Below are 12,446 nucleotides of genomic sequence, written 5' to 3'. Positions count from 1 at the left end.
AATAATAATAATAATAATATATAATGCTATAAAAGTAATACTTTTAAGATCAAAAGGAAACAGTAATGAAATGTTGACCTTATATGTCATCAACTTGAAACGTCGTACCTCAATCACTCCATTCTTAGACATACTTAGATATGCTTTATGTAATTCTCTCCTGTTGTATCAAATATTTTTTTTTTCAGGGGTGTAATTTATTTGTTCATTTTGTACTGAAACATTTTCTTTGTTTCCTTTCTACACTGAAGGGAGCTTTAAGTGGTTACTTCGCTGGAATCCTCGTCACAGCGTGGTTTTCTTTTGGAAGTTTTGTTCACAGATCATCGTCGCATGCAGCCACTTTCTTGACCCACGGCTGTAACTGGACCGTTACCTTCACCTCTGATAACGTCACCCCAGCCGTGACGGCAGATGATTCAAAGAATGTGTCAAGTGTGCAGTCAGAGTAAGTTTCTTTAACAAAACCATTCATCCAGAGTTGAGACCGACCTTCATCTGGAGAGACTTGGTATTGCATTATTGATATTAATATAGGAACTTTCATCTGGAGATGCTTGTTATTGAATTATTAACATGAGTAGAGGGAATTTCATCTGGAGACGCTTTGTATTACATTATTAGTATGAGTAGACGGACTGGAGACGCTTGGTAAAGTGTTTTTTCATTGAGTCGTAGACTTTCTGTTCACAGAAATTCGCCTCGATGGTTGGTTGGTTTGTTGTCTTACGCCACTTTCAGCATTATTCCAGCTATATGACGGCGAGTCTGGACCTGACAATCCAGTGATTGAGATCACGAGTATCGATCCACGCAATTGGGATCGATGACGTGCATCAACCAAGTCAGCGAGCCTGACCACCCGATCCCGTTAGTCGCCTTTTACGACAAGCATAGTCGCCTTTTACGGCAAGCATGGGTTGCTGAAGACCTATTCTAACCCGGATTTTCACGGCTCACCGTCTTGAGATGCTTCATATTCATACTGTTTTGTTTTGTTTTGTTTACAGCGACCCCTTCTACCCGATGTATCGCCTGTCCTACCTCTACTACTCACTGGTGGCTTTGTTGGTAGTCTGCGCTGTTGGCTCCATTGTCAGTTTCTTGACAGGTATATGTCCAACTCCACCCCCTGGTTGATAAATCGCTCCTTGTCTTGAGTAATTTGCAGAATATCTCCATATCGCCAAAATATTACGATTGTCTTAAAAACGAACGTAATCGTTGGTCCGGTGATTAGCCTTTTGTTGTGACCTTGTTTTTACTTTTTTTAGTCATATTACCGTATATTCCTTGACCCTGGCCCACATTATCTATGCCCGTCTTCTCTGGTCCAGGTAAAATTACTTACAGGCTGTCACAGTATAGCTGCACGGCGTATGAATAAGGTAAATAACAAAACATCATTCATCCACACGCCTCCTACACCACCTTTCCATGAAGTTATATACGACCGCCTGTAAATAATCGAGTCTGTACCAGGGAAATACCAATGATTGAAATCATGACGAAAGTACGAACGCGAGCCATCAGCCAAGTTACAGAGTTAGATCCACGTTGATTGACTTCTGTGGCCAGCATGAGAAATTGAGAACCACCTCTACCTCGGAAGGTCATCGGAATGTTAAGAGGAAAGGCATATGTCTTGACTTGTTTGATAGGCATTACTTAGAAGTTGGCGGATGACAAGATAGACACAAGTTTTATGGATAACAACTTCTTTAATACTGTAAAAAGGGACGTTTCGGTATAGATCCTTATACCGTTGTCAAGCAAGGACAACGGCTTGACAACGGTATAAGGATCTATACCGAAACGTCGCTTTTTACAGTATTTAAGAAGTTGTTATCCATAAAAATTGTGTCTATCTTGAAAGGCATATGAACTGACATCCTGCATCGTGGATCGGAGATCAACAAAACTTTGATTAAGGGCTGTTCGGAATAAGGCGACAGGTGTTTTCATTGTATCTAAAGCCGCTTCTTGCATATCTATGAGCAGTTAATATCAATTCTAATGTCATTTCCCTAAGCACATACCTGTACATTAAACACAACATGACATTATCCTCCATAGGTCCGGTGAAACCCGAGACCCTTGATCCACGTCTGATCTGTCCATTGTTTGACAAGCTCTTCCCTTTCCTGCCGGAACGTGTTCTCAAACCTCTCCGATTTGGCATTGTCCATAAAGGGGTGAGTCAAGCTATTAAGAACCTTGAACGAGAGTCTTAAATGAATGTTGATTCAAAAGATATGTAGTTCGCTTTTGTTATGTGACGATTAAACTTACAGATTACTCATTAATGTTTCTAGAAATACAGAAAAGCTGTAACTCATCATGATCAGGATGAAAACGTGGAGGACCTGAGCGACAATGTCTTGCCTTTGAATAACAAGATAGAAAGCACTGATGACAACACTGAAGGGACAACTTGGAATAGAAGATTGTAGAAATCCTATATGGGATGTTCGTGAGTGCACATGACTTAGTTACCACGGAGTTCACATGTTTGTGAAGAAGCGCCTAATCTACAAATACATGTAACTGCAATCTCGAAAGGAGGAACATAATGTTGCTTTTTGATATACAGTCTAATGTTCTCGTGAGAAACGGATTTTTTGTCTAGCTGAAGATATGATGTACGTGACCATACTTCATGCACAACGAATGGGACTTCTCCCAGGAAGCGCTGCCTAGTCAAAACCCACCCACTTTTCCCAATGTCAGTCAACAGATTGGGAGGTACCAAACCTAAGGCACCGAGAACAATGGGGGCTCGGACAACTTGTTATTATTATTATAATTATTATTAGTATTATTAGTATCATAAGTATTACATAATACCCTCTGAACGCCAGACACTTCATGCCAAAGACACTGGATTGCCCGGATACCCCCTCTGTTGAAGGCCCCCTGGTGGTGTAAACGTTCTCCACAGCAGAAATGACGTCATAATCCTTTGCATAATGCTTTGCTTGCGCGACAGTTCTTTCTTCACGTTGGGTTAGAGATGGACATCTGACGGAGTCAAATCTGATGAATATGGAGGATGTTCAATTAGGTCAAAGCCACAGTCATGTATTGCAGCCATGTCGACAGCAGACATATGTACAGAATTTGCCACAAGGTCTATTCTGTATATTCTCAAGCAGTTGACTTCGAAGATAATAACGCCGGTCATTTATGTTTTGACCTATATTTTAGCTTAATGTTAAAGAAAACTGGGATAGAAAAAACAAACCATTAGAAATAATTGAGCATTTATCCTTTGTATCTTTATCGTGTATACATCCAAAATGTGAATGTTGGTACTGTTTTAAATCATTATATTAGCATTGTGTCATTTTCGTATCAGTACACGATACAAGTGTTTCTTTTATAATATCGCAATGTATTATCTTAACTATTGAATGGATGGCATATATACCGAATAAATATTGTATAATTTCTACCAGTGTTTATTTATTTATTGTTGATTTTTCTAATGAAGATGATGGGGTACATCTAGACCATGATGGGGACACGGGTGGCCCAGTCGTCTAAGGCGCCGCGTTTCACTGTTCAGAGTTGCGTCCCTTGGGCACGCCAGAAAACTATGATTGTGGGTTCGAATCCCGGTTCGCCTCGATTATGTTTCTAGGTTTGTCAGCACCATACCTTACTCATGGGTTTCACCGAAGTGGTAAACCTCTGAGACATCACTTCGGGCTTTCCTCCCACATCAAGCTGACAGGCGGCGATATAACGGGAATACTGTTAAAAGCGGCGTTAAACCCAACTCACTCACTCACTACTATTTTAAGCAACTAACTGACCTGCATGCACTTTTCGACAGATGGGTGATAAACCTTCGCCGCAAAAAAACCTAAAATCAATATTACAGATATCCCATCAGTTGATGTGTTATTTATTATCTGCCAGATAATCAAAACAGTCCTTGAAAAAGAATATATGTTGTCATTTTCTCCGTTGCCTGTGTCCTCAATTTCGTAAACAATATAAAGAACAAATATTTCTGAAGATCAGTGAACACACCAGGTTTGGGACAAAAGGGTATTAGCATGTTCTTCCCTACCGGTAGCACCCGCCACGCACACAATTTGCATACAAAAATAAGTGATTGTTTGTTGCCATAGTTTGCAACCATATTCAAATCAAATATAAACACTGTGATTCATTTCGTTGAGCAAATACACGGTTGAATGACGCGATTTTTTTTCTGTTTTAGCACAACAGAGTGTTAATAGCATTATTAATAAATAATAGCTGCCGTTGCTGGAGTCGCAATGTGTTTAAGGTGACTTTCCAAGCAATATATTGTAACAATTCACATAGATGGAATACATGAAAGTATCTAGTATAACGTATTAAGGGTAATATGAGTGGGCATTTCACAAAAAACAACTTCCGTGTAGGTTTTGTGAGGAGTAGTAGACTTTATCCGTCGCTTTTTTCGTATTTCAGGTCGTACCACGTGGAGGATCGAACTCAAAGTTGCAAGCTTGAAGCTAAGCTTGGCTAATGAGTTACTGTTATTAGTCAAAACTTTACCATAACACCACGAGCGCAATCACAATTAATCAGTCCTCTGTAATAAATCAATGCTTGTTTACCTTGATATATTATTGTACGGCCTTTCCTCAAATGACATTGGCTCCATTCGTTAAAATAGATAGCTATCCCATACCCTACCCCAACACAACTAACTCTGAGGATGGAAGAGGCACGCGAAATCTCTGAAGCGAGAGCCACAGTCGGCAGCCTGGGCAAATTAGCGCTATAGTACGATGCGCCTGGTAAACTATTCTCTCAGAAAACCTAACGAAATCTTGACCAGCGTCAAAAGAAACGCGCACCACAGAAACATGTAGAGAAGTATGTACGTTAAGAAGAGATGTTTCCAATGTGTACCACCTGAGGACAAAACTAACTATCAGTCAAGTGTTACCAAAGCGTGTCTTTATTCTTATCACGATATGCTGCACGCGATTTCCAAACATTACGGCTAATCTTGCACCAAACAGATGGTGCATCTCAAGGCAAGGATCAATGACTTCACATGTGATGCGCACATGAGGATCGGTTCATTCAACATTCCAGTATGAATATGAGTCTTCATATATTAACCAACATGTTTATATAAGGTAGGATTAATGAAACGAATAACAATATACTGACCATCCCGACAAATGACAAATGAAAATTACAACATATCATGTCTATGTCATTTGAAATAATTTTGAAAATCGTTCTTATCATCATGATACCGAGAGCTACACAGTCATCGTGTTATACCAGTGTACTTGGTGCAAGTAAAGAAATAGTTAAGAGCATATTCATAGTGGTAGCCTCAAAAAACTGTTTGGCATATGATAGATGTTTTGTCAACGTTGAATCACGTGTTTAATATGGCGTTAGAAAGACATATTTCTGCATATTAGTTAAAATACAATATTTATAAAACAAATGAATATTCAAGATTAGAATATGGCATGAAGAAGGTTTGATGAACGGTAACAATGCTTGAACACCCTTATCTGCGCTATTCAAACAGTGAAAATATGCCTTCGTTATAAGCGACTGGGGGGTGTACGCGGCGGAACTAATATTAGACTAAAAATATACGGCTAGCGCGTGCAAATCAAGGGCAGATAAGCATGTTTTTGATAGGACCAAAAGTTAGCTGAGCTCGGTTGACTGCATTGTTACCGATTTCTGAAACACAAACACAGGACACTATACACTACTTACAGAAGACGTGCTGCTGGCAAGTGCAGAAAGCTTGAGAATTCCATCATGTGCAGTTGACATTTTTAGTAATACTTTTAATAATTTTAAAATTAAAATAAAATTGTGTCAAATTGAGTGAGTAGGTATGTACGCCACTTTGAGGAATAGCACATACATACCATGATGGGTGACATCACAATTGGGCCTCACGCATTGTACCAATGATGGCAAGCAAACCAGGTATTCGGCATGACACCTGTACCACAAGACTATCCCACCACCCCATGGTTCTATGTCGTCAGGTGTAATTATTATATTAATATTTTACGCCACTTCTAGCAATATTTCGTCATGACAGGGTATGGGCTTCACACATTGTACCCAAACGAGGAATAGGACCTGGGCCTACTGCATGACGTATAAATCCTTTAACCAGTAGGCTACCTCTCAAGCAGGATGGTTAACTGATATGTGTAAAACAAAAATATGCATGTCAAACATGAAGCACAGCAAAGAATGTATATTTTTCTGCTTTAGTTATTATGAAGTTAGTCATTCTTGCAATCCATGAATGCAACAAAACTGTTTTTTTCTTTATCTAGGGGATATACAGTGGAGGAAGTATATCAATGTTTTTCATTCCATCTTCTAGAATCTTGAGATAAGGTTCAACAAAGCCGTGCGAAAACTGTTATTGAAACTTGCATTGATACAAAGAGTCATGTCAAACTTTCTTTCTTAACGACAGGGAGTGTATGTATAGTCTTTAAATATTTTTCTGGTTAATTGATATTGATAGAATTTATCTTGAGTATGCCCACAGTGGTTCAAGGATCAATAAAAACGAATGAACACCGTAAGCACAAACGAATAACGTGTGTCTGTTATCTATTGTGCAGATAAATAAAACAATGCAGGTCACCTATCGCTGAAGCGGGACCAGTGGTCCAGTGACGTCATACTTCGAAATTTGTGGTGCAGCTTCTCAACCCCAAAGAAGTTGACGGATGACAAGGTAGACACAATTGTATGGATAACAACTTCTTTAATACTATAAAAAGCGACGTTTCGGTATAGATCCTTATACCGTTGTTCCGCCACCTACTGTATATATTCTGTACTAAGTCCCTCTTTCAGTCTTGCTTGACAACAGTACACGGATCTATACCGAAACGTCGCTTTTTACAACCCCACCAGTCTTTATTATTCAAGATGGTCAATACTGCTATTGTACTCTATGTACCGTCTCTGACTGTCAGTTCAGGTAAGTTGGTCAAGTGTTCTTATCATTCAATGTGCTTTAAGTGTATTAACACGATTATCATGTTAATATGTTTCATATAATACGTTCTTGATACAAGGCACAAAGTGTTCGACATGGGTGTTTGAAAAGGTCCAAATCAGTGACATTTTATTTTTTAAATGTATGTCTAACTGATCGTTAATGTAATTGACTTGGTTTATTATAACGCAAAACTGCCTGTTCGCATCTGTATTTGTGACGCTTGGTAGTCTTGTCACATGTCACATGCACGAACATACGGTCGTCGTTGGTCCCAGGTAATCACAACTTTAGCACTAGTACTGCGTCACACATAGAAGCGAGAAAACTTCTATATTTACGAAACCAGTTATACAACATTCTATCATTTCATATCCCACTCATGTATGTTCTACACGTGATATTTCCATGTGAAAGCTTATACTGAGTTACGTGGGTGACGCAAGCCTTTTTTTGGTTACATATGTTGAAATTCGGTACTTCCGCCCATGCGCAGTAGTAATGTTGTCGTTCGCCATGCTGTATGCTTTGTTCAGCTGAGAAAATCTCACCTCCTTCCTCAATACCGCCTCCAGTCCATGTTTACAGTGTCGGTGCTTATAGTGTCTTGCACCAGACAAGCTGTACACATTTGTTTTTGTTTTGTTTTTTAGAATGTGTCAGCCCTTTGTTGAGATGGCACTTTTGCAGTTTGTTATTTATTAAGTCCAGGGGATGCTGTCTTGAACCCCATCATTCATTGTTTGTAAACTCATATTGTCTTTTGTACATATTCTGTACATTCCGTAACTGTCTGTAGGGGCAGGGATTCTCATGATGATTGATAGCAGGTAGTTAAATATCCATAATGTTTCTGGGTCGGAGGTACCGTCATGTTGACAGCAATGTATGGAGTACACCAAGCTGAGGTACAGAGGACACTGTCTTGCTCCACTCTCGGATATGCTCAGAATTTTGTAAGCTTTTGTTTTTGTTTGTTTGTTTGTTGTTTTAACGCCGCTCTCAGCGGTCCAGCTGTAATACGGATATCTGTAAAGAATCGAATCTGGACCAGACAATCCCGTGATTGACATCATGAGCATAGCTCTACGCAATTGGGATACGGTGACATGCAACAACTAGTTATCAATGAATAGCCGAAAAATACTTCGAAAGTGGCATTTCAAAGACATTATGTAGTAGAATATTCGTCGAAAATGTGATTTGTTTTCTATTGTCAAGTTATAATATGCTGAAACTAGTCATGGCAATATTTAATCACGTGTTCAACGCTTCCAGAGCTATGGCGATTAATGGCGTGGGAGTTGTCTCAGTGTACGTACTTTTGGTAATGACTGGCGTTACTATCATCATCGATAAGGACATGCAAGTAGGACATTCACGATTTCATGTTGGATTCGAACTAAAAACAAATGTTCGCTGTTTGAAAACAATATCAATATAGATAGTTCAGAGCATCTTTCATAAAAGTGATACATTTTACGTTAAAGTGAAATGTGATGGTGATGTCAAATATGAACCCTCAACTTGATTTTAAAATAATTTGTTTCAAAACGAAAGACGCCGACAGTTTAAGACAGGAATTCAGGAAGTATTATTAAGACAATGATGGAATCAAATTTTGGCACCACTAGTTTTCAATATGTCTCTGCACTTGCTTCTCCTCCTAGTGATGGACATCCCGGGAGATGTTCCGTGGACTCATCATGTCCTCCATACTGTGTGGGAGTCTCAGGTACATACTGTGTGTGAGCCTCAGGTACTTACTGTGTGTGAGTCTCAGGTACATACTGTGTGGGAGTCTCAGGTAAATATTGTGTGTGAGTCTCAGGTACATACTGTGTTGGAGTCTCAGGTACATACTATGGGGGAGTCTCAGGTACATACTGTCTGGGAGTCACAGGTATTACTGTGTGGAAGTCTCAGGTACATACTGTGTGGGAGTCGCAGGTACATACTGTGTGGAAGTCTCAGGTACATACTGTGTGGAAGTCTCTGGTACATAATGTGTGTGAGTCTCAGGTACATACCGTGTGTGAGTCTCAGGTATTACTGTGTGGAAGTCTCAGGTACATACTGTGTGGGAGTCACAGGTACATACTGTGTGGGAGTCTCAGGTACATACTGTCTGGGAGTCTCAGGTATTACTGTGTGGGAGTCTCAGGTCCACACTATGTGGGAGTCTCAGGTACATACTGTGTGGGAGTCTCAGGTACATACTGTCTGGGAGTCTCAGGTACATACGGTGTGGGAGTCTCAGGTCCACACTATGTGGGAGTCTCAGGTACATACTGTGTGGAAGTCTCAGGTACATACTGTGTGGGAGTCTGAGGTACATACTGTGTGGAAGTCTCAGGTACATACTATGGGGGAGTCACAGGTACATATTGTGTGGAAGTATCAGGTACATATTGTGTGGGAGTTACAGGTACACACTGTGTGGGAGTCTCAGGTACATACCGTGTGGGAGTCTCAGGTACATACCGTGTGGGAGTCTCAGGTACATACTGTGTGGAAGTCTCAGGTACATACTATGGGGGAGTCTCAGGTACATACTGTGTGGGAGTCTCAGATACATAAAGTGTGGGTGTCTCGGGTACATACTGTGTGTGAGCCTCAGGTACATAATGTGTGTGAGTCTCAGGTACATACTGTGTGGGAGTCTCAGGTAAATATTGTGTGTGAGTCTCAGGTACATACTGTGTGTGAGTCTCAGGTACATACTGTGTGGGAGTCTCAGGTACATACTGTGTGGGAGTCTCAGGTACATACCGTGTGGGAGTCTTAGGTACATACCGTGTGGGAGTCTCAGGTACATACCGTGTGGAAGTCTCAGGTACATATTGTGTGGGAGTCTCGGGTGCATACTGTGTGTGGGTCTCAGGTACATAATGTGTGGGAGTTTCAGGTACATACTGTGTGTGAGTCTCAGGAACATACTTTGTAGGAGTCTCAGGTACATATTGTGTGGGAGTCACGGGTACATACTGTGTGTGGGTCTCAGGTACATACTGTGTGGAAGTCTCAGGTACATACTGTGTGGGAGTCTCAGGTACATACTGTGTGGAAGTCTCAGGTACATACTATGGGGGAGTCTCAGGTACATACTCTCTGGGAGTCTCAGGTATTACTGTGTGGGAGTCTCAGGTCCACACTATGTGGGAGTCTCAGGTACATACTGTGTGGGAGTCACAGGTACATATTGTGTGGAAGTCTCAGGTACATAATGTGTGGGAGTTACAGGTACACACTGTGTGGGAGTCTCAGGTACATACCGTGTGGGAGTCTCAGGTACATACTGTGTGGGGGTCTCATGTACACAATGTGTGGGAGTTACAGGTACATACTGTGTGGGAGTCTCAGGTACATACCGTGTGGGAGTCTCAGGTACATACTGTGTGGAAGTCTCAGGTACATACTATGGGGGAGTCTCAGGTACATACTGTGTTGGAGTTTCAGGTACATAAAGTGGGGGTGTCTCGGGTACATACTGTGTGGAAGTCTCAGGTACATACTATGGGGTGTCTCAGGTACATACTGTGTTGGAGTCTCAGGTACATACCGTGTGGGAGTCTCAGGTACATACCGTGTGGGAGTCACAGGTACATACTGTGTGGAAGTCTCAGGTACATACTATGGGGGAGTCTCAGGTACATACTGTGTTGGAGTCTCAGGTACATAAAGTGGGGGTGTCTCGGGTACATACTGTGTGGAAGTCTCAGGTACATACTATGGGGTGTCTCGGGTACATACTGTGTGGAAGGCTCAGGTACATACTGTGTGGGAGTCACAGGTACATACTGTGTGGAAGGCTCAGGTACATACTGTGTGGGAGTCACAGGTACATTATGTGTGGAAGTCTCAGGTACACAATGTGTGGGAGTTACAGGTACATACTGTGTGGGAGTCTCAGGTACATACTGTGTGGGAGTCTCAGGTACATACCGTGTGGGAGTCTCAGGTACATACCGTGTGGGAGTCTCAGGTACATACTGTGTGGGAGTCTCAGGTACATACTGTGTGTGGGTCTCAGGTACATAATGTGTGGGAGTTTCAGGTACATACTGTGTGTGAGTCTCAGGTACATACTGTGTGGGAGTTGCAGGTACATATTGTGTGGGAGTCACAGGTACATACTGTGTGGGAGTCTCAGGTACATATTGTATGGGAGTCACGGGTACATACTGTGTGGGAGTCTCAGGTACATATTGTATGGGAGTCACAGGTAGATACTGTATGGAAGTCTCAGGTACATAGTGTGTGGGAGTCTCAGGTACATATTGTGTGGGAGTCACAGGTACATATTGTGTGGGAGTCACAGGTACATACTGTGTGGGAGTCACAGGTACATACTGTTTGGGAGTCTCAGGTACATACCATGTGGGAGTCATAGGTACATACTGTGTCGGAGTCTCAGGTACATACTGTGTGGGAGTCTGAGGTACATACTGTGTGGGAGTCTCAGGTACACAATGTGTGGGAGTTACAGGTACATACCGTGTGGGAGTCTCAGGTACATACCGTGTGGGAGTCTGAGGTACATACTGTGTGGAAGTCTCAGGTACATACTATGGGGGAGTCTCAGGTACATACCGTGTTGGAGTTTCAGGTACATAAAGTGGGGGTGTCTCGGGTACATACTGTGTGGAAGTCTCAGGTACATACTATGGGGTGTCTCAGGTACATACTGTGTTGGAGTCTCACTGAATAACAAACACATTGTTTTAGGTATTTGAGAGCAAGAGCATTTCCTGTTTCTATGTTTAGTTGTGTGAAGTAACCAATCCAACATTTTCTTCTCCCCACTCTGATATGTGTACTCTCTCATATAACCAACTTTCATTGGACATAAAAGGCAAATAGTGACAATCAATATGAATGGATTACTGAAAATCAGTGGAAACACCAGAAGTACTCCAAGAGAGTCCGTATGCCCTGCCCTACCGGTGGCAGCGGCCATTGAACACTTTGCATACAAAGAAAGGGATTTTTTGTTGTCACAGATGGCAACCATATTGAATAATATTAATAAAATACGCTTTTGTGATTCATTTCGTTGAGCCAATACACGTGTGAAAAATAGCATGATTAAAAAAATGTCATCAATACTAGAGTAACATTCAAACAAGCTGTTTAATAAAATACATACACGCTTTACATTTGAGGGTGTGTTACGTGTGGTCTTGTCATCTTTCTCGATTTGATTCAATTGTATACATTCTAGATGTGAATGTTTGAATTTGATTTGTATTTGTACGGATTCTTTTTTTATTGTTCAAGGCACAAGACGTCAAAAAATTATTTGTGTTTTTGTGATAAAAGAAGAAAAGTGATGACATTTATTTCTGAGAAGTCTTACAGATATCTTGTGACCTATTCAACACTTTGATTGATCATCTACGCAAAGTTTAAGAGGTTAGTGCATCACAGG

General features: G+C 41.1%; 1 protein-coding gene across 1 annotated transcript; it reads left to right on the top strand.

The window, feature by feature from the left end:
* Positions 1–414: 414 nt before the first annotated feature.
* On the top strand, positions 415–2,453 carry LOC139469923 (sodium-coupled monocarboxylate transporter 2-like). Its single transcript, XM_071252281.1, has 4 exons — positions 415–448; positions 1,011–1,111; positions 2,077–2,195; positions 2,316–2,453. The coding sequence occupies exons 2-4, from the start codon at positions 1,027–1,029 to the stop codon at positions 2,451–2,453; spliced, it is 342 nt and encodes a 113-aa protein (XP_071108382.1). The 5' UTR covers positions 415–448; positions 1,011–1,026.
* Positions 2,454–12,446: the final 9,993 nt, after the last annotated feature.

Source organism: Haliotis cracherodii, unplaced genomic scaffold (genome assembly GCF_022045235.1).
Source record: "Haliotis cracherodii isolate W230 unplaced genomic scaffold, xgHalCrac1.p SCAF_2, whole genome shotgun sequence".
NCBI classification, from domain to species: domain Eukaryota; kingdom Metazoa; phylum Mollusca; class Gastropoda; order Lepetellida; family Haliotidae; genus Haliotis; species Haliotis cracherodii.
This window is presented reverse-complemented; position numbering and strand designations above follow the sequence as displayed.

Excerpts from the sequence above, each read along its gene's own strand:
- LOC139469923 (XM_071252281.1), top strand. The coding sequence starts at position 1,027 with ATGTATCGCCTGTCCTACCTCTACTACTCACTGGTGGCTTTGTTGGTA. Across the intron at positions 1,112-2,076 it reads CATTGTCAGTTTCTTGACAG|GTCCGGTGAAACCCGAGACC; the intron begins GTATATGTCCAA and ends TATCCTCCATAG. Across the intron at positions 2,196-2,315 it reads TTGGCATTGTCCATAAAGGG|AAATACAGAAAAGCTGTAAC; the intron begins GTGAGTCAAGCT and ends TAATGTTTCTAG.